The sequence below is a fragment of the Neovison vison genome, chromosome 1 (genome assembly GCF_020171115.1).
Source record: "Neovison vison isolate M4711 chromosome 1, ASM_NN_V1, whole genome shotgun sequence".
Classification (NCBI taxonomy): domain Eukaryota; kingdom Metazoa; phylum Chordata; class Mammalia; order Carnivora; family Mustelidae; genus Neogale; species Neogale vison.
In genome coordinates this window covers 56,357,403-56,377,904 of record NC_058091.1, presented here as the reverse complement: position 1 = coordinate 56,377,904, position 20,502 = coordinate 56,357,403, and the positions used below count along the sequence as shown (strand labels likewise).

The 20,502-nt window shown below is 39.8% G+C and overlaps 1 protein-coding gene across 1 annotated transcript; it reads left to right on the top strand.

Moving 5' to 3' along the window:
• Positions 1-234: 234 nt before the first annotated feature.
• On the top strand, positions 235-19,336 carry RAB32 (RAB32, member RAS oncogene family). Its single transcript, XM_044247122.1, has 3 exons — positions 235-484; positions 13,513-13,790; positions 18,098-19,336. The coding sequence occupies exons 1-3, from the start codon at positions 235-237 to the stop codon at positions 18,245-18,247; spliced, it is 678 nt and encodes a 225-aa protein (XP_044103057.1). The 3' UTR covers positions 18,248-19,336.
• Positions 19,337-20,502: the final 1,166 nt, after the last annotated feature.

The window sequence follows — 20,502 nt, the reverse complement described above, 5'->3', positions numbered from 1 at the left end:
GCCAGCCCCCCCGGCCTCTCCCCGCCCCGCGCGGCTGCCGCGGCGGGCTGTTCCGGGTCCTGTGACCCGTCGGGCGGCGGCCCGGGCGCAGGGCGGCCGGCCTCGAGGACGTTGCGACGGCCGGCGGGGGCTCCGAGGGCGCGCGCGGGGACGACGCGGCAGGGCGGGGGCCCCGGCGCGGAGCCCGAGCTGGCGGGGGGCGGCCGGCCGGCTCGAGCGGGGCCGAGGGCGCTGATGGCGGGCGGGGGACCCGGGGACCCGGGCCAGGGGGCGGCGGGGGCGGCCGCGCCCGAGACCCGCGAGCACCTCTTCAAAGTGCTGGTCATCGGCGAGCTCGGCGTGGGCAAGACCAGCATTATCAAGCGCTACGTCCATCAGCTCTTCTCCCAGCACTACCGGGCCACCATTGGGGTGGACTTCGCCCTCAAGGTCCTCAACTGGGACAACCGGACGCTGGTGCGCCTGCAGCTCTGGGACATCGCGGGTAAGCGTCGGGCGGCGGCCTCCGTCGGGAGCCGGCGGCCACTGGGCTCCGCTCAGCCTCCTGCCCTCTTTCTCTGTCCTCAGCCTGCACTGGCCCGCCCCGGAGGTGTGGAAGAGACTAACGCCGTCAGGGACAAGGAAAGGGCTGTGGCCGGGTGAACTACTGGACCATGGAACGGGCAGTAGTAGTAGTTGAGGGATTTAAAAGCAGGATAAGATAGATAAATGCATACATAACTAACCCTAGTGAGATGCCTCTACTAAGTCTGTAGAAAGCATCTCGTTTTTAAGAGGTCTCAGAGAGGAGGCCTCCACTCCAGTTCTCTCTCACCTGACCGGAGGTGGGACAAGCCATGGGGGCTTTTCCAGAAGTTGAACTCTGAAGGTTGACAAGCTTATAATACATCAAGAGGAGTTAGGGGGAGGCGTGGGCTCCTCTCAACTGGCTTTAACATCTCAGAGAGGAGAACGGAAGTTGAATGGTTCACCCAAAGTCAGGACTTACTGTCACTACTTAGTGACACAACCAACACTAGCAACTAGATTCCTTTTTAGAATGCTTTTCATCACGACCTTGGATCCGAGACCCTTCTTTGTGAGTGAAACTCCATTCTTTTATTTTTATTTTATTTTTTTTAAAGATTTTATTTATTTATTTATCAGAGAGAGAGGGAGAGAGAGCGAGCACAGGCAGACAGAGAGGCAGGCAGAGGCAGAAGGAGAAGCAGGCTCCCTGCCGAGCAAGGAGCCCGATGTGGGACTCGATCCCAAAACGCTGGGATCATGACCTGAGCCGAAGGCAGCTGCTTAACCAACTGAGCCACCCAGGCGTCCCGTGAAACTCTATTCTTGAGACAGGGTGCTCCACTAGGTCATGCCTGTGAAGATTTGGGGAGGCAGCTCTTGTATCCTTCCTCCCTCCCTAAACCAACTTCTCTCCCCACTCCTGGCCCCCTCTCAACCCTACACCCCAGTATATTGTTTCTCTGTCAGTTGCTTTCGGTTGTCATTTAGGAGCACAATATCCCTCTTGGAGAGGATACTTACTCTCCTTGCTTTAATTTATGAAAACTTGAACTCTGTCCTGTGGGGTGGGTGGGGGGTGGGCATTTAAGAAGATGTTAACTTTGGAAAGCTTAAATATGGAAATGATACCAAAAGTGACCCTGTTCAGTCATTGCTGGTAGGAAGCTCAGTGTGCAGTAAAGAATTTTTATGGGAGAATGTTCAGAGCTGGAGAGACCATCCTTCATCCTACAGATGCATCAACCGTAGACGTTTTGGTCACCTGTCCGGTAGCGGGGTGGGAGTGGGGTACGGCGTAGGTCTGTCTGCTAGGTAGTGCTCTTTTCATCAACAGTTTATCCCATATGAGAAAGTACTGAAGAATTATAACCCATATACGCACTAATTTAAGAACAGAGTTCTCTGCCTCACATATGAGAATAAATTTAAATAAATAAATAAATTTATGTATGTCAGTTCCTCAGAGAAAGGGGGATGATCCGCTCTGAGCTCAGCTTTTTTTTTTTTCTTTTGGTTACAGAAAACCAAAAGTTCGTTTGAAAAGTCATCTTTTGAAGCCAGAGGCTTCTTTCGAAATACTTCCTGTGTTTCACAGAACACTTATGAATACTAGTATTGCTTTTTGACAAGGTCGTAAATTCTAAAGGTTGCCTTGCCATGTGATAGTCATTCTCCAGGAATCTTCAGTGTAGCTGTAGATTTCCATGAAGATGATTTTAAACCCGCATCTAGGAGCGTTATTGACTTTGCTTTATGCTTCTTGTAAAACAGTATCATGTTTAGCTATTAAATTATCACTGGGCCTCACTGCAGGTAAATAAAAGATTTTATTGGCATATTTGTGTTTTTAAGCTTCATGCAAAAATGCATATATTTAAAGACTTGGGAAAGCAAAATCATGAGTAATTTTCTCCCTGGGTATCACCTCTTCCCTTTTTTTGTCCACCTTGAACAGAGCTATACAGCCAGGAAGGGAACATAGTCAGTCTTGTCAGACTCTGGTACATACTGAAATAGATGAAAAGTGCTTGCACTTTTGCCTAAGTCCAAAGGTTGAGCTTTGCTAGGAAGGAAAACAAGATTTTAGGATCTTCAAAAAGGATTCCTAGATGCGAGATACCATTCAGCAGGTATGCACCAGATGTTAACAAGATTTGAAGTAAACTAATGAGGTAATTAGAAATTACTAGGCTCACCTTACAAATAAGATTTTCAGAGATGGGGTCTTAATATATAAGGAAGCTGCCACAAAAATAATTTGGCTTTCACTTGAGGTTTAGGGAGCTACATCGTTAAGTACTTTGCTTTGAATATTTGACCTGTTAGTGAATCCTAGCTGATACCATTTGAATTAAGTCGTAATGATATAATGAAGGCAAATTGAAGGCCACTCCAGAATGTTCCCCAGGGCTCAACAACAATGAATCATATTGAATTCTCAAAGGATAGAAATACTCCTTGATTGCAAAACAGTAGGTAGAACTGGCCAGTTGATACGACTAACTTAAGGTGTGGTGCTATTACTAGTTTTTTCGTCGCGGCTTTAGAGATGAGAAAGCTGGCAAAGGATTACATTGAGTCTCTCTATACTTGGAAACTTTGGCAGGTATTTGGCAGGTGGGAGTTGTCCAGACATTTCCCATAAAGGTGGCCAAGCAGTTTCAGCTCAACTCTTCAAATCAGGAACCACAGTGTCTCTTGGGTGCAGGCCTTCGGAATGCTTTCTTATTGCGAGAAATGAGTGTAGCTTTAAAATCCAGATGCAATCCAATTTTTGTGTTAGGCCACTGTCTCTTCCTTCATATGTGTTTTGAGATTGCTCTTAACACATTAACTGAAATACACTAAGTTACTGAAGTCGTCAAAAAAATTTTAGGAAGTTTAATAAATACTACTAAAATTTAAGATGTAGCAAGAGATGTCTCTGAGCTTCCTTTTGTTGTTGTTACATAAATTAACCCATTTTTCATAGGTCAGCAATGTATTAAATGGTGGAGCTACTACCATTTTAATTATCCTCATGATATTCCTGACGGGACCCCATATTTACCAGTGATTTCAAACTTTTTGGTGCATTTTGCCATGTCACAGCACACTAGGGTATTTCCTAGAGTGGGATCTGATCTGCACTTTCATATATAGTGCGTATGAAATGGTATTTGATTACAACTTATGATAACTTTATTAGCAGCTATAGGACTTTCCAGGTAGGTTGAATGGCTGGTCTAGACTAAATCTTTAAAAAGAAAGAAACTGGTGTGTCCATTTGGATCTAATACAGTGTAGTCTTCCTGTATTTGCTGAAGTAATTTACTTTTGCAGGGAAGACATAATTTTATCTGTGCCTTTTTAAAGTTTTCAGCAAGGCCTGAAAATCAAATTGATGCTAGAAAAATTAGCAGCAGAAATTTGTTTCATGTAAGTTTTCTGTGACACAGGAGCCCTCATAGGAAAGTAAACACCCAATGAAGTGGCAAAACCTAAATGGTTTTATACCAGGTTGAACAAAGAGAGGAAATTGTGGAAAAATAATTAATATGGGCAAGCTAAGGGAAAATAGGAGTTATTTTATAAGGTCTGTTTGTAGAGACTTCTCTCAGCTTTGACTCCCATCCCCCGTGATAAGAATATTTCTTTCCTCCTAGAAAAGAAAGGATATTTCTCACATGGGAATATTCTCATCTACTTTCAGGGAGAAAAAGGGGGAGATTAGAGCACTCTTCTTACACCTGATCTTTTTCAAGTGCCTTTCGTTCAAAATGATCCTTATGCCAAAGTGGCATTTTTTTATTATTATTATTTTTTTTTGCCACATTTCACTTTTTACAATCAGTATTTCTCTATAAAAATCTGAATGGATAACCCTCCTTCGGGCTCAAGAACAGATCAGGAACATTTTACTCAGAAGTTCCTGTAAATGTTATTTACCTAGAGCATAAAGTGTGTGGTTGGAAGACATTATAAGTTCTATAAACCATACTTAGATTCACTTTTTATTTTTTTGATTCCCATCCTAAATTAGAACACGGATCCATCTTCCACATTGACAGTCCCTGTCCCTCGTGGCCTCCTCTTATCTGCTTTCATAACTCTCCTTTAACCCTCATGAACAAGAATTTGGAATAGTATCTCAGATGCTTTCTTGACCTTCAAAGTATCTATTAGTCAAGAATTACTAATGTTCAGGTTTCTTCTAAATATGAAGAAGCAGTGCTCTGAGGAATTAGTCTATAGTTATTTGTAGTCTCTGTCTTAAACACTGACTATTACAATGACTTTCCAATTACTTAACTCATTTAAAGGAATTTTTTTAAAAAATCATATATCTGACTTTTGCCATCCTGAGCCTTACACAGACTCAACTGCTGTGCTGAATTACAAGTGTAGTCTACTGTCTCATTTTACATTTTTAAATCTTCCTCAATTCATGACTCTGGAGACATCTTTGGGTGCCCCAGTCTGAACTTTGAACCCACAGTTTCCCAGGCAGGCTTAGCATAACAGCATATTTCTATTACTGCACGTGGAAATTCTCCTGAAAATGATACGCTTACTGCCTTTCTTTCCTTTTTTTTTTTTTTTTAAATTATTATGTTACCATTCTCAGTTGCCTTAGTTTCCCACATAGGCTGAAAAGTGCCCAGGTTAGCGATAGAGAGAGAGGGAGACATTGATAAAAACCACTAAAACTTGACCTTCTTTCCCTGTTTTCCTAATCATTATGTTGTTTGAATTGAAGGTGTTGGAGGCTTTTATAGATCCCATAGTCTAAATACAGAGAAGTGTATTAAGTTGACCAAGAAAACACAGATAATCAGTGGCACTGTACAGAGATACATCTCATGACTCTGAAATATGAAATATGAAAACTAGCTTTTAATAGTGTAGCAGATTTTTGGTTCACTGGTGTCAAAACAGTCTGAAGATTGTTGTCCAACAGTCTAACAGACTCTTGTTGAAATTTGCAAATGTTCTGGTCATTCTTACAGTAGCTCATATGACTCTTCTCATATACTCATTCTAATAATTCCATCTCTTTATGTTATCAGTCCAGAATTTCCAGTTATACTCTTCTTAACACAGAATGTCCAGTGTGTATACTTTTTGATCGGCTCCATCATTTTGGGGGGGCATTTTGAAAGACCGTTTCCACAGTGTGGACTTTCTGAAGATAACAAAGCCTTTTTATTGATAAATATGTGTAGAGCGCACGTATTTATCAAGGTGATAATTATAGATGTTTGCATAGTCTACTCTGTGATCTCACTGATCAAACCTGTCAGCCATGCATTTTCCTAGAGAGGCGGTGTTACTTTCCAATGTATTCTAGGAGAAATTTTATCCATTATGTATATGTTTTCTTGACCTTCTAACTTTCTTAAACTTCTGATGAGGAAATTTCAGTGATTCTTATTCTTATTCTTATTAAAGCATACCCAGGATTTTGTTTTTATCAGGTGTGGTAAGGCCACATCAGAAGATCATCACTATTGAAAAGATGGTTTGTTATTCATAGTTCCAGGAGAAGGAAGCACACTGCCCTATGCCGCAGACCACGTGGGGAAGCACCAGGGTTGGTCCAGAGGCAGAAGGAGCAAGGGAAGAATGTGGGTTAGAGACTTTATTGTAGTTTTTGCAGGAAGAAATGGCCAAGGCAACTGAGCAAGTTTAGAATTGGTTAGTTTGGTATATTTGAGTGGAGTTGGACTATAGAGGTGGTCCCTGATTGTTTTAGTACCTGGCCATGGGTGGTTTAGGGCAGGAGGATAGTGTCCTAGTCTGCAGGAGCCTGAAAAAGGAGGCAGATGGGTGTTGAGGACTCTGGATTGGTTTGTTTATCAAAGATGTGCTTTCAGCAAGTCCTTCATTGTCTGTCAGAACTAGCTAGCTGGAAGGGGCGGTCCCTCCCCTGGTCCCAAGGCCCCAAGATGTCAACGCATTATAAAATATAGAAAATTAAAAAACATGATTGATACGTATTTCTAGGCATTTGTTAGAAAAGATTGAGAGATGAAAGATGTGTAGCCCGAGGATAGCATATCCTTAAACTGGTGATGATTTCACACTTAATCAACACTTAAGTAGTAGCAAGTGGGCTTAGTGGACAAGTTTGGGTTGTGTTGTGGTTGCAGAGATCTTCTGGGGGGAGAACAGTGCAGACATATAAATGGAGGGGGATGGTGGAATTCTGCAGGGTGAGGTAAAAGATCAAGATGAAAGTGCTTTAGAATTCCACTCAATTATATTTTCAAAAGTGCATTTTGTAAACAAGGAGGCTAGACACATGTAATTTCTTCATTGTCCTTTTGAGAAAGATGAGCCACATAAAAATAGACAGTAGGGATTTAGTTTGAGGATCTCTAACTGGCAGATGGCCTGACATTCTCTTTTTCCCCATTCTTTCCACTCACTTCTGTCCAGATATTTTCCTTAAGCATCTTCTGCAGTGATTTCTGATTACTTCTTGAAGTTAAGCTATATATATATATATATATATGGTGTGTGTGTGTGTGTGTGTGTTTTAGTATGATTACAGGGAAATTCCTCCATCAGATTCACCTGAGGTGCTTAAAATGCAGATTTTTTTTTTTTTAAATAGTAACCGGGGAGGCTACTTTACTTATTTATTTATTTAAAGATTTTATTATTTATTTGACACAGAAAGAGGGAGAGGGAGAGAGAGAGAACTCACGCAGGCAGGGGGAGCAGCAGAGGAAAAGGGAGAAGCAGGCTTTCTGCCAAGCAGGGAGCCAGACATGGGGCTCAATCCCAGGACCTGATCATGACCTGAACCAAAGGCAGATGTTTAACCGACTAGAGCCACCCAGGTGCCTCTGATGACTGGATTTAAATGAAATTTGACTGGGTCTTGATCTGTGGGCCTTCTAACACAAGTTTGTTATAAGTGCCTCATCTCTAAAATGCACAATGAGATTTAAGGATTTTTTAAAGGAATTTAAATTTAAAGAGCTTAGTTCTACTGATTAGAAACTATACTTTTCTACTGACTCACCTTGAATAAGAATATGTAGCTCAGTGAATCTCAGTGGGTGGGAAATGGGGAGCATTTCTACTTGGAATACTAAACTCCAGTTGTCTCATTACATGGATCTGTGTTTCCTGGTGAAATTTGTATTTTGAATTTCAAATAATGCAAGGAAATATTTAGGTTATTTATCAAATGAGGTCATGAACATAAAATATTGAGATGAACTTTATTTTTTTTTTTAAGATTTTATTTATTTATTTGACAGACAGATCACAAGTAGGCAGAGAGAGAGGAGGAAGCAGGCTCCCTGTTCAGCAGAGAGCCTGATGTAGGGCTCGATCCCAGGACCCTGGGATCATCACCTGAGCTGAAGGCAGAGGCTTTAACCCACTGAGCCACCCAGGCGCCCCCCCCCCAGATGAAGTTTAAAAAACTAAACAAAGGGAGTGATTAAAATCACAAAAGAAAACATCTCTCACCTCTATTTCTGATGTGGTCCTTTTCAAACACTGAGAGGAAATACTTTTCTTTTGAAAATTTATGAATGAAGAAAGAAGGCAAATTGTTTTGTGGTTTTCTTTTCCTTAATTCAATTATGTATTTCTGGAAATATGTTACCTCAGCTCCTTTTCAACTCATTAGTGTTGGATATTCCCAAATATTATATAAGCATTTTCATCTTTTTGCCACCATATATTCCTTAAGCTTCATCCACTTTGGGTAGATAAGTTGCACATCTTTAAATATCTTTGAGCCTAGATGACGAGCACTGTGCTTTTTCTTCATTCTCATTGCCAGGGTGTCTAGTTATAATAAAGATTCCCTCTTCTAGAAAAGGAGGGTAACAGACCTTTTTAAAAGATAAAACACCTCAGAGTCATTGGAGTTTTTTGGCAGTCTGCCCACAGCAGTATGGATAAAAAGGCTGCTCCTAGTACTGGGGTAACTAAAGCACTCAGCGCCGGAGCATGGCCCATAGCTGCTATGGTAAAGCCCTAGGAGACTTAGAGAAAGGGTTTACCTTGTGCATTAGGGCTGTGCTGTCCTTGAGGAGAGTCACCCTCAGCCCATGGGACTGCCTTGGGTCTGTTTGAAAACATGGGACATAAGGAGCAACGTGTACTCCAGAAAGTCTTTGGCTAACAAATTGGACAGCACATTAGATAACAAATAATTTGGGAATTGGAGTAGTTTCCCCTCCCTGGGATTTTATTTTCTCATCTATAGAACAAGAGAGGTTGGACTAGATGATATGGGATGTCACCTTTCAGTTACAGTGTTGTCCATCTAAGTGATGGTCAGGAAGGCATGGAAGTGGTTCCTCCTCCAGTCAGAAATGACTATGGCACTGGTTAAAGAGATGGTGTTGCTTAGCATCTCCCCACTGTCTGAGCTACTCGCTGTTTAGAGGAAGATCTCCCAGGTCCTGCTGGATTTTTATCTTGCCATAAGCTTTAACTCTACACACACACTCACTAGCATTCATGTGTTTCACACTCATGTGAACCAAACCCATGGATCTGACTTTGTATTTAATAACTGCAGACTTCTCTACCCCGTCTTCTCCTGTAGGGGAACATAACCCAGGAGCATTCAGCATGGTAGGAATTCCCTGCATTTTATTTGCATGTTTGTGTAAAGTAGAATCCAAGAATAATAAAGTTCTTTTGGACTGAACTTAGAATGGTTGATTGACTACTTCCCAGAGAGTACTCTTTGTATTTTTTGTCTAAAAATAAGAAAAAAAAAAAATTCTGAACCTACAGAATTCCTGTGCAGTTCTAATGTGAATGTGAAAGTCTTTTCCATTAGTTTTGTCTTTAGCCCTTTTTTAAACTTAGGGCTAACTCCCAACGCATTGTGAAAGGGAAGTAGTAGAATGCATCATTCTCTCTCTCTCTCTCTCTCTCTCTGTATTTTAAAGATAATTTACTTATCAGAGAGCATGTGTGCATGAGTGAGTGGGGCGGGCAGAGGGACAGGGAGTGGTTTAAAATAATCATCCCTCACTCTTCCTATATGTTCATAGTGAGGGTGGAGGTTGGGGTGTGGCAGAGGGAGGGATGTGAGGGCAGTTTTGCATTGGAGCTACCTGGACTCAGGCTAACAGAGGCTCTACTATCTCTTGATAGTGTCTTTTCAAAATTAGGGTTCCAGCCTGCTGCAGCAGGACAAGGACACTGTCACCCAAGTGATTCTGCTTAGAAATGACACTTCTGTTTACATTTCATCGTCCAAGACTAGTTCATAGCTGCTCCTAATTTAGTGGGGCCAGGAGAATGTGATCCTTCATGCATCCAGAAGTGGAAGAGAATGGAATATTTGTGAACAGTATTTTTGTTTTCCACTATAGTTCTTTCTTTTAGGCAATAATAAGGGAATATATAAAATTACCCAGAGAGTAATAATAACAAAGTTTTTATGGGATGCAACTGTTACTCTAGTAGCAAAGTTTTCTTTATTTTTCAGTTTAACAGTTGGAAGAACATGACATATCTATGCAGTCCAACCTTTGAAACCAACGTAGTTAAATCTAGGTTTTACCTTGTTAGGGTTTTTTTGTTGTTGTTGTTGGTTGTTTTGTTTTTGTTTTTGTTTTTTACAACAGCTCTTAATTTTATGTTAAGGTTATTATCTTAAATAAGTTCATTGTATCTTTCTCTATTCTGTAATTATACTTAATACATTTTAGAAATGTGTGTGTGCGTGTGTGTGTGTGTGTGTTTTACTTGTTTTGACCAGTTCAGGAACATCTCTGAAGTGGTAATGGATTACTTTAGAATTTTTTAAAAAGGAAATGATGAACTCAGTAAAATTAGAAGTATACTGCACTGTTTTGTTGGAAAGTATGCTGTGTATGGCTTGGCCTTTCGATGCTGGATTATTTACATTCAATCCCCACTTACTTATATCCATAGTCTGTTCCTTTCCTTTCAATTGTTATATTCAGTATGGATATACCATACTTTATTCATTACTATTTTGGCTGTAAAAATAAAACACTGATGAGCATTCATGAAGATGACTTTGTGTAGACATGGGCTTTCATTTTGTTTGGGCAGATACCTAGGAGTAGAATGTGTTGGTTGTATGGTAGATTCATGTCTAAATTTTTATTTTTTTTAAATTTATTTAAAAAAAATTTTTTTAATATTTTATTTATTTATTTGACAGAGAGAGAGAGATCACAAGTAGGTAGAGAGGCACCAGAGAAAGAAGGGAAAGCAGGCTCCCCACTAAGCAGAGAGCCCAATGTGAGGCTCGATCCCAGGACCCTGAGATCATGACCTGAGCCAAAGGCAGAGGCTTAACCCACTGAGCCACCCAGGTGCCCCCCCATGTCTAAATTTTTAAAAACTATCAAATTGTTTACCAAAGTGGATGTACTATTTTAAATTCTTATTCCTACCAGCAGTGCATGAGAACTGATTGCTCCACATCTTCGCCAGTACTGGGTATAATCAGACTTTTTATTTTAGCCATTCTTGTGGGCATGAAGCCACAGCTCATTGTGATTTAAATTTGCATTTCTCTAATAATTAATGATGCTGGGCATCTTTACCTCTACTTAGTTGTCATTGTATACGTTCTTTGATAAAGTGTCTATTCCAGTCTTTTGCTTACTTTATTAATTAGATTTTTTTTATCTTCTTACTTTGGAGTTTTGAGAGTTCTTTATATATTCTTGGTATAAGTCCTTTACTAGATACAGAATTTGTATCTTTTTTCTCCCAGGTTATACCTTTCCTTTTCATTTGCTCAATAGTGTAATTGACACTATTTTGAGCTGCCCTATGCTGTGGTTGTTACAGAGCAGTCTGAGACCATCCGAGAGTTTTGAGTCTTAACCTCGGAACCTAGGGAAAATAACTTGAGGTTTCTAAGCCACAGGGTCCACCTCAAAAATTCTTGTCATACATGTTTCTGATTTTCTTATGTTTTACCAAGAAGTTTATATGAGGACAAATTTGAATATGATTTAGTATGATTGGTTGAAAGTAGTATTTTTAGGGATTTAGAAATGATTCAGGAAACAAAATAGCAGTCATTAAGCTTAATTGTTCTTCATAACTTCTAGATTTCTATACTTTTACTAGTTTGGCACCCTACCCTCTTTTCTAAATTGAAGGAATATTCCAAAAGAGTACTTTCTTATAACTGTGAAATAATCTTATAATCTGGACTTTCTTGTTGCCATAGTCATTTTATACTTAGTAATTAAGATTTATAAAAATAAAAGTCAGTAGTATGTACCCTCTAGTTAAAATTGAAGTTGGAACAACTTTAATGCAATCTACCTAGTCTTTCTGAAGAATAGTGATACTGACTTTGACCAGTTGGTACATCCTCTGTGAATTTGCCATGTGTGATTATCGTGTATGTTTAAGGAAAGTGGTACAATGTTAACTTTGTATAAATGTCAGCATTGTGATCAAATAAGTTATACAATTGGCTGGTCAGATTTAACTTACCAATAAAACATGAACATGATAGTGGGGTTTCATATGTGGCCATTTGTTACCTTGAAGTTCAGACATCTGGGCCATCATTGGATGGCTTCAGATAAGCCCATATGATGGGTTGTCACAAACCAAATCAACTTTTTATTTTTTAAAAGATTTTATTTATTTATTTGACAGAGAGAGACACAGTGAGAGAGGGAACACAAGCAGGGGACGTGGGAGAGGGAGAAGCAGCTTCCTGCTGAGCAGAGAGCCCAACACCAGGCTCCATCTCAGGACCCTGGGATCATGACCTTAGTGGAAAGTAGACGCTTAATGACTGAGCCACCAAGGCACCCCCAAGATGAACTTAAAGCATATCCATTTACATTTGCCTTTTGTTTTCTTCTTCCATTATCTCACTAAGCGATATCTAAAATTATATGATGCTATAGTAAAATTTGGAGAAGAAGGAATTTTTTTTTTGGTGGGTAGCTTTGCGTTTGTTACTATCAATAACATGTAGATAAAGTGTGTTTTTCATCATGTGTTTTAAAAGGAAAGGGTCCTGTCAGTTTTTGTTTTTATCATTGGTCAGTTACCCATCTTAGATTTGCACTGATTGCCATTTTTCCTGAGCACTGTAGTCTGTAACTTGACAGAATGAAAAGTGAACATCTTAGAAGTCAAGGCGACTGCAGGATAGTTCAGAATGCCCGGCATCATATTAACGTGGGCGCGTGGCAGCCAGGAGACCTGGGTTCTGGTCCCACAGTATGTCGTCAGGGCCACTATCATCCTGCCCAGGCAGCTCTCAGCATGGTTTTTCTTCTGTCAGCTGAAGATTAGGGTCCCTCCTGTGTCAAAGAGCGATACCAGACAGAAAGGAGATACATGAAGCAGTAGAATGTTCCCCAAAGTATTTAACATGTTAAATTTTTTTTAAAAGTATGATAGTTGAAGAACTCTACAGTTGTTCCTTCTTTTAGTCACACGGCCACATGGGCCATTTTTTTTTTTTTTTTTGGTAGGTTTGCATGTTTCTGCTTTCTTAGAGGAGAGCAATCTTGCTTGCAGAGGCAAAAGTGGGTGCGGGCTAGAGATGGGGAGGAAGGATAAGCTCCTTTATCTCATAGCCAGTCCTAGTCTTTTGACTACATTTTGCCCACCATGCTTATCTTCTTCCTGCAAGCTTCATTTTCTTCTATTCTCGTCTCTTCTCCCCCTCCACTACCAGCTGTCTTTTTTCCTCTCGTACCTCTTCTCTTAGACGAGAGGGAGGGCAGCAAGGGGATCAGGGGAAGGATGGCTCTGTAGCTTTAAGCACTGTCATCTATCTGGATGGTTATGGAGCATGTGTCAGACACGCGCAGAGCATTAAGCTAGTTGGCTGTGTACTCAGACCCCATGATCAGCCACGTGCTTCTGTACATCCTTTATCCCACCAATTTTCTTTGCTTTGTAATGGGAGACATGTGTTTATAGCACTATTCTTAGGGTCAGAGGAGTTATATCTAAATATAGACTCTGCTGAATGATGAGCTCTTAACCTCTTATTATATTTATTTTTAGGGCAGGAGCGATTTGGCAACATGACCCGGGTATACTACAAAGAAGCTGTTGGTGCTTTTGTAGTCTTTGATATATCAAGAGGTTCCACGTTTGAGGCCGTCTTAAAATGGAAAAGTGATCTGGATAGTAAAGTCCACCTTCCAAATGGCAGCCCTATTCCTGCTGTCCTCTTAGCTAATAAATGTGACCAAAAAAAGGATGGTGGCCAGAATCCTCCCCAGATGGACCAATTCTGCAAAGAACATGGTTTTACTGGATGGTTTGAAACTTCTGCAAAGGTGAGGTCTGCTTTGTGTTTGTATCTGCTCTGCTCTTCATTCGTAAATCTGAGCTGTAACTATAAAATATTTAGATGAGTTTATGTGTGCAGTTTTTGGGAGCCTAGAAAAAAGCAAAGTATAGCATGGATTTGTTATAGCTTCTTTGAGCGGGCAGCAGGAATGCTTTCAAAATTGGCTGATGTCGAAGTGAATAGACTAGAATAGAATAGAATAGAAGGTTTTCCATCAAAATAAAAATTAGCTATTATTTAGAGTGAAGAACAATGATGTTCTCTGAGTTTGAGCCTTTAAATAAAGCACTTCTGCAACTGGAGTTCATGGGGAGGATAAAGTGTCTTGTCAAGCACAAGCATTTTTTATTTTTACTGAAGGCTTACAAAATCTAGGGACATAGATGACACTGGTCAATGTGTAGGTCATGTGCAGTACTAACAAAAATGGACTCTGAAAATGTCAGAGATGTATTCAGTTGGTGTTTGAAGAGTTTTAGATTGTGTATAGAAGTTTGAAAGAAATGTGAAAGAATCTGAACAAGAGGTAAGTATCAGCATTTGTGGCATGCGGCGTGAGGAGTAGAGGGGGAATTTTTTCTTTCATCTGTTATGGGATACAGTGTTTTATGAAGAAAAACAAAAATACTAAGCTTGTTAAAAATCTTGCCAGCCTAGATATACAAGAAAGTAAAAGTGAAAATCGCAAGCACAAAATATTAAGTGGGGAGGGAGTTTGTTTACATGCATTGGAAATTTCACATTAGAGGTCAATAATTATTGGACTGATGTCAGAATGATGAAATGTTGGAGAAATTCTGTAATGACAAAGTCAAAACCATAAGACTGTATATCTTAACACAGTCTCAGCATTTGGGATGCCCTCTGTGGATTTCTTGTATGTATATATTTTTTAAAAAGCCTTTTCCTCTCAGTTGACAAATGTGACCAGATTTACCTACTGGTCAGATTACCTACTTACCACTAAGTCACTTTTAGTTTTACCAGAAACCCACCCCAAAAGCAGAAGATCATTTGATGCCACCGATGACCAGAATAAGGAAAGTAAAGCTATGAGAGCCTGCACAGAAAAGCTGTTCTGGAGAGAACTGAGTGATGTTGTCATCCAAAAAACTAGTGTCTGCTAGAACCAGAAGTTTCTACTCTTAAGCTAAAGGCTATTTGTTTAAATAAATACATTCTAGAATCTTTAGTTTTAGTTTAATGCATAAAAAGTGGTGTCAGAAGAAAGTTGCTGCGTGAGCCCTTACACAGACAGGAAGGAAGAAATGGCAGAAGGGGAGGCTCTTTTCACGGAGGCACATGTCCTGGAAGCTACACGTTTGGTCTCTTGTCTTTGGCAGGTCTGTCAGGTGATTTGCTTGACTTCCCAGCTTTGTTAGGCAATAATCAATGGTATGTGCAATGTTTATTAGAACATGGGATTTATAGGAAGAGATGCATGTATTACAGATAAAATTTCTTCTCCAAGTTTTATTTGAATTAATTATTCAGGTAATAAATCCAAATTCGTCCCCAGAAACAATAGTGTTATATGGCGTGTAGCTTGGGACTGTAAGTCATCAGTGTTGTTACATTTATAGACACAGTTACCTGTGGAGTGGAGAAGGAAAACATTTATTAATAGGTGTTTCAGGTCTGTTCTGTGCTTTCCTACAAATACATTAGCAACACCTTTTGCAGAATGTCCTTAGTAGTAAACAAGGGATTTCCAAGAGGATAATAGTAATATGAAATTTAGGTTAAAATTGTAGTTAAGACTTAAAGTACTGCCCTAGTGTCACTAATGCCTGTATTTCAGAGCCGGCCGGCAGCTGACTTGACAGCTGATTTCTGCTTGAATTGCAGTGATCTGAATTTTAATGGGAACACAGCCAAAAGACAATCTTGAATTCATGAACTTCATCTTTCACCTTTATGGCAAATAATGGATTTCCTATACGAAAATGTGTTACTAATTACAATATGGGAATTTCAGTTCCTTATCAATTGCTACTAAATGCAGCTAGAGAACATTATAATTTTTTGAGATAATGGGAATGCTGGGGGCTAAATGACATTTGGACATTCCAAGATCAATACTTTAATTAAAGTTAATACTTATCTTGGTAGTGGAGGTTAAAAAAGAAAGTGCTGGAACAGATACCTGAATGAATAGTCCGAGTGTAGGTTTCTCACTGTCTGAGAAGGTACAACAGATAAGGGAGACCGCTAGAATAAACCTAATGTTCTTAGACTGAAATTGGGGAGATCGATATGAATTTAATGATTTATATGCATGTAGAAATATATATGTTTCTGTGTTTGTGTTTATAGACACGTGTATATATGTGTATACATACATGTCTATATACACACATGTATAAACAGATAAATGTAGAAATTGATGTCTATGTATCTGTGGAGGCGTATGTGTATTTACTAGTTCTCCTTGCTTAGGAGCAATGATACCACAGATCCAATGAGCTTCCTAGTCCCCAGAATTTGTTCTTTATTTTTTACAAGACTTTATTTATTTTAGATAGCATGCGCTGGGGAAGGGGCAGAGGGAGAGACTCTCCAGCAGACTCCCCACTGAGCACAGAACCGGACGTGGGGCTCAATCTCACCACCCTGAGTTTATGACCTTGAGCCAAAATAAGAGACAGTTAACCAACTGAGCCTCCCAGGCGCCCCCAGAACTTGTTTTTTAAATACTGTTCTCCTATAAAAAGAACAGGGGTTTCATGGAGAAATTATTGCTTCCAGGATTGGTGGGACAAGGAAAGTAAAGATACGACAGAGATATTTTGTGGTGCTGGAAACTAAGGAAACACAAAATGATGGAGACTGGTCAAAAAGAAACAAGACCCTACTTAATAGGAGCTCCAAAAATCCAAGACAGTTGGAGCAGCAAAGTAAATGACTATTGCAGTGGATCTAATCCATAGAATAAAGGAATAAAGGAATAATCCATGATAAGAGTAAACCAATGAAAAATTCTTCCTAACAGTAGAATTCCAACTAATAATTAAAAAAGGAATGATGGATACAGTCAGTCACCTTTAATCACCATGGAAATAGCTGTTTTAGGAAAGAATAAATTGATGTTGAAGTTAATGGGAAAAACTCTGATGAAAAATAGGGTGTTTCCATATTTGAGCTTACTAAGTACAAATGAGAAATAGTGACTATTCAGAGGAGAAAACTGACAGACATGACTTGAAGCAATTGTGCCTCTCGGATGCTGAGAGAGACACATCACTTACTCCTGTCAAAAATGTATAACTTGAGTTTAATGATATGGAAACATCAAACGAGCCCAAATTGAGGGATATTCTTGGGCCAGTATGCTCCAAGAGTGTCAAGGTCATAAAAGGCAAGGTGACTGAAGAACTGTCCCAGGTTAAAGGAGACCAAGAAGACATGAGCATGAAATACAGCTGGTCACCTGGATCACACATAGGACGCTGAGACAATGGGGACATTTGAATAAGGTTCATAATCAGTTCTGACACTGTTATCGAATTTCCTGATTTTATCTGGAAATCTGGTTATCCAAGATGTTAATACTTTAGGAATATGAGTGAAAGGTATGTAGGGATTTTTGCTATTTTTGCAATGTTTTTGTCAATCCAAAATTATTTAGAAATGAAAAGTTAAATATTAAAAAAAAATAAAGCCCAGATTTTGCTATGTGTTAGTCGTGTATTTAATGACAGCTAAATCTGTCACACAAATGTTGTGATAGCTAGTGACTCCTTAGGGTATTTTTTAATGGACATCACACCTACAACATTGTTTCAGAAACTAAGGAAATTAATTTACACATGACAACTAGAAGTAATAACCTGTACTCAGAGAGGGGAAATGACATGATGCATTTATCATATTTTAATGTGTGAGCCCATTGACGTTCCTCTTCCTAATGTATCCTGAATGCTTGATCTTAAATGTTTAAAGGCAGGAACTTTTTTGTCCTCGTGCTTTCATTTATGGGAGTGGCAACTCAGCAGGGATGACAATTCCTTTTCAACCATTAGTTCACTGAACCTCAGGGACAAAAAGTTTGAAACAGGAACATCAGGAAGGGGAATCCTTTGTGAAAAGAGGAAAGTTCTATATCCAGGTTACTGAATGGCATTAAACTCTGAGGGTGTGTATGCCCTGGAGTGAGGGCGAAGTTGGCAGCCTGTGTATTCTGATGTCCCTCTGACAAACTGCGCTCGTACCATTACTACATTACTACTCTTCGTGCTTTCTTCTAAGCATGAATCCTTGGAATTCATCCTGGTCCTCATTTCTGCATTATAGGATAACATAAACATCGATGAAGCAGCCCGGTTCCTCGTGGAGAATATTCTTGCAAACCACCAAAGCTTTGTTAATGAAGAAAACGACAGGGACAGAGTTCAACTGGATCAGGACACCTTGACCGCAGAGAGCAAGTCCCAGTGTTGCTGACATGGCTTCTGCTTCTGTCCCACGAGCAGATGCCGCCTGCCTGGGCTGGAGCCAGGCCTGAGTATGGATAAGGTGGCAGATGTGCTGTCCTGTGAGTCTTCCCAGGGCTGCACTTGAAAGGAATGCTCTGGTTTTTCCTCAGGTTGGATATATCTTTCTCCCTGTTCTGAATGACAGTGACAGCACCCCTGGGAGCCTGGCCCTCACAGGGCTTCTCTGGTGGTTGCCATAAGTTCAGGATAATGTTTACATCCTCTGTAACATCTTTTTAAATGATGCCTCCCCCCCCCCACCCCTTTACCAACTTCCAAGTTGTGCCTTGTGGCGGGAGTGCTGGGGTGAGAAACCTGATCTACAGTCTTTGAGCAAAGCTGTGGGGCTCTGTCTTGTCTCCATATCCTGGTCTCACTCTCCGGGCTCTGGAGGCTGCAGGCTCTGGTTGTCACAAAAGGCTTGAAGTTCCTGTTTTGCAGCCTTTCTTTCTTTTTCCTTCCTTCCTTCCTTCCTTCCTCTCTCTCTTTCTCTCTCTCTCTCTTTCTCTCTCTCTCTCTCTCTCTCTCTTTCTTTTCCTACTTAAAACTTTGGTACTTCATGTAAAATTGTTATCCTTAAGTATTATCATTTCATGAGCCCTAGCCAGGGTAGCGTGCCCTTGCTAAGGACTCAGCATGGCCGGCATTCTGGCTCTGGTTGCTGCCAGTTGGAAACGATATAAATAGACATTCCTTCTCTCTCTCCAGTCTTCTGTTCTGTTTTTTGGTTTTTGGGTTTTTTTTTTTTTCCCTCTTCCTTCTGGTTGTTTATTTTTTACCTAGAGCCTGGCTAGTATTACTGTTGCAATTATCTCCAACTGGAGCTAGTCTTTTTAAATCTGTATTAGTAATGGTCATAGAGAAGAGTCACTTCGAAACATGTACCATGAAAGCTGAGGTTCTATATTGTGAATTATGAAAGAGAGTAGGTCATGTGTGGTTTTCTGTAGAGTTTGGGACATTTTAAGTATAACACATGAGAAACTTAAGGCAGCCTCATAATATTTGTATTATCATTTAACCCAGTTAAGGAAAAGAATAAATTTTTTGACTGAAACCTTGTTTTTATGAATTAATGTGATTATGTGAAGGTAAATGGGGTGTACTTTTCTGCCTTACAAAACTTGATGTCTGTTCACTTTTTCCTTTTGTTTTTAAGGGACTTGCTATCGTCTGAAAGATCCAACGTATTTCTTTCAGAGGAGTTTTCAAAGTGTTTGTGACATAACCCAGAGCTAATGCAAAATGAGGCATTGATTAAATTGTCTTTCACAGTATTATGAATGTGGGTAGGAAAAATCCATGCATTTATTGAGAGCAGGAAGAAAAGAACTAGCAAGAATTGTCTTTGCTCCGACAGGAATATTCTGGGAATAAATAGTTATCATGGGCCATAAAATATAGCTTGCTTTTCTGGTTAAATGTAAGCTTTGCCTAGGGCTTGCAAATGTATTTATATGTTCTTCATTTAAGTAAATAAACCCTTTGATCTTTTGGGACATGTATTCTATATAGAATCAGATTTTCTGAAGTTAAGGAATATAAAGAAGCCCCTTATTTAAATATTACTTACCATTTAGTTAATATAGCCCCTCTTAATTTAAAAAAAAAAACAAAAATATTGCATTTAATCTTGCTTTCTAAGAAACATATGTGTCATACTCTAAATTTTTTTTTGGTTTAGGTACAAAGCACTTTTTTTTTTTTTTAAGATTTTATTTATTTAAGAAGGAAAGACAGGGATAACAATAGAAATGGAGAGGAGTGTGAGGAGCAGGGAGTACAATGTGGGGCTCCATCCCAGGACCCTGAGATCATGACCTGACCTGAAGGCAGATGCTTAACCCACTGAGCCACCCAGCGTCCCAAACTACAACTTCTTAATCTATATTGATTCCAAAGTCCAATTGTGTAAGTAGTATGAAAAGTTGGTGCCAAAACCTAAATGTTAGAAACCTAAAGCTTACTCTGGGTGGTCACTGAAAGCAGCAATTCTTCTTGGAATTTTCTTTTTGTACATATTGGCTTTCATTTTTACAAGAAATTCATTGTGTTTAAATTGAGCAAAATCAGGGGTATTGCACTCTCTGTGCCCACCTTTACCACATTTGTTCCCCTCTCTGAGGATAATTTTAAGGATTGAGAGTCCCTTAGATAATGGTTTTTCTATAAACCCTGAGGATTCTGTTTGTCAGTATGAGATAATTTATTCTATTTATCATT

What these genes read in the sequence shown, in the direction of transcription:
- RAB32 (XM_044247122.1), top strand. Translation starts at nt 235, where the DNA reads ATGGCGGGCGGGGGACCCGGGGACCCGGGCCAGGGGGCGGCGGGGGCG. An exon ending in GCAGCTCTGGGACATCGCGG is followed by an intron (nt 485 to 13,512) that starts GTAAGCGTCGGG and finishes ATTTATTTTTAG; the next exon opens with GGCAGGAGCGATTTGGCAAC. An exon ending in GGTTTGAAACTTCTGCAAAG is followed by an intron (nt 13,791 to 18,097) that starts GTGAGGTCTGCT and finishes TCTGCATTATAG; the next exon opens with GATAACATAAACATCGATGA.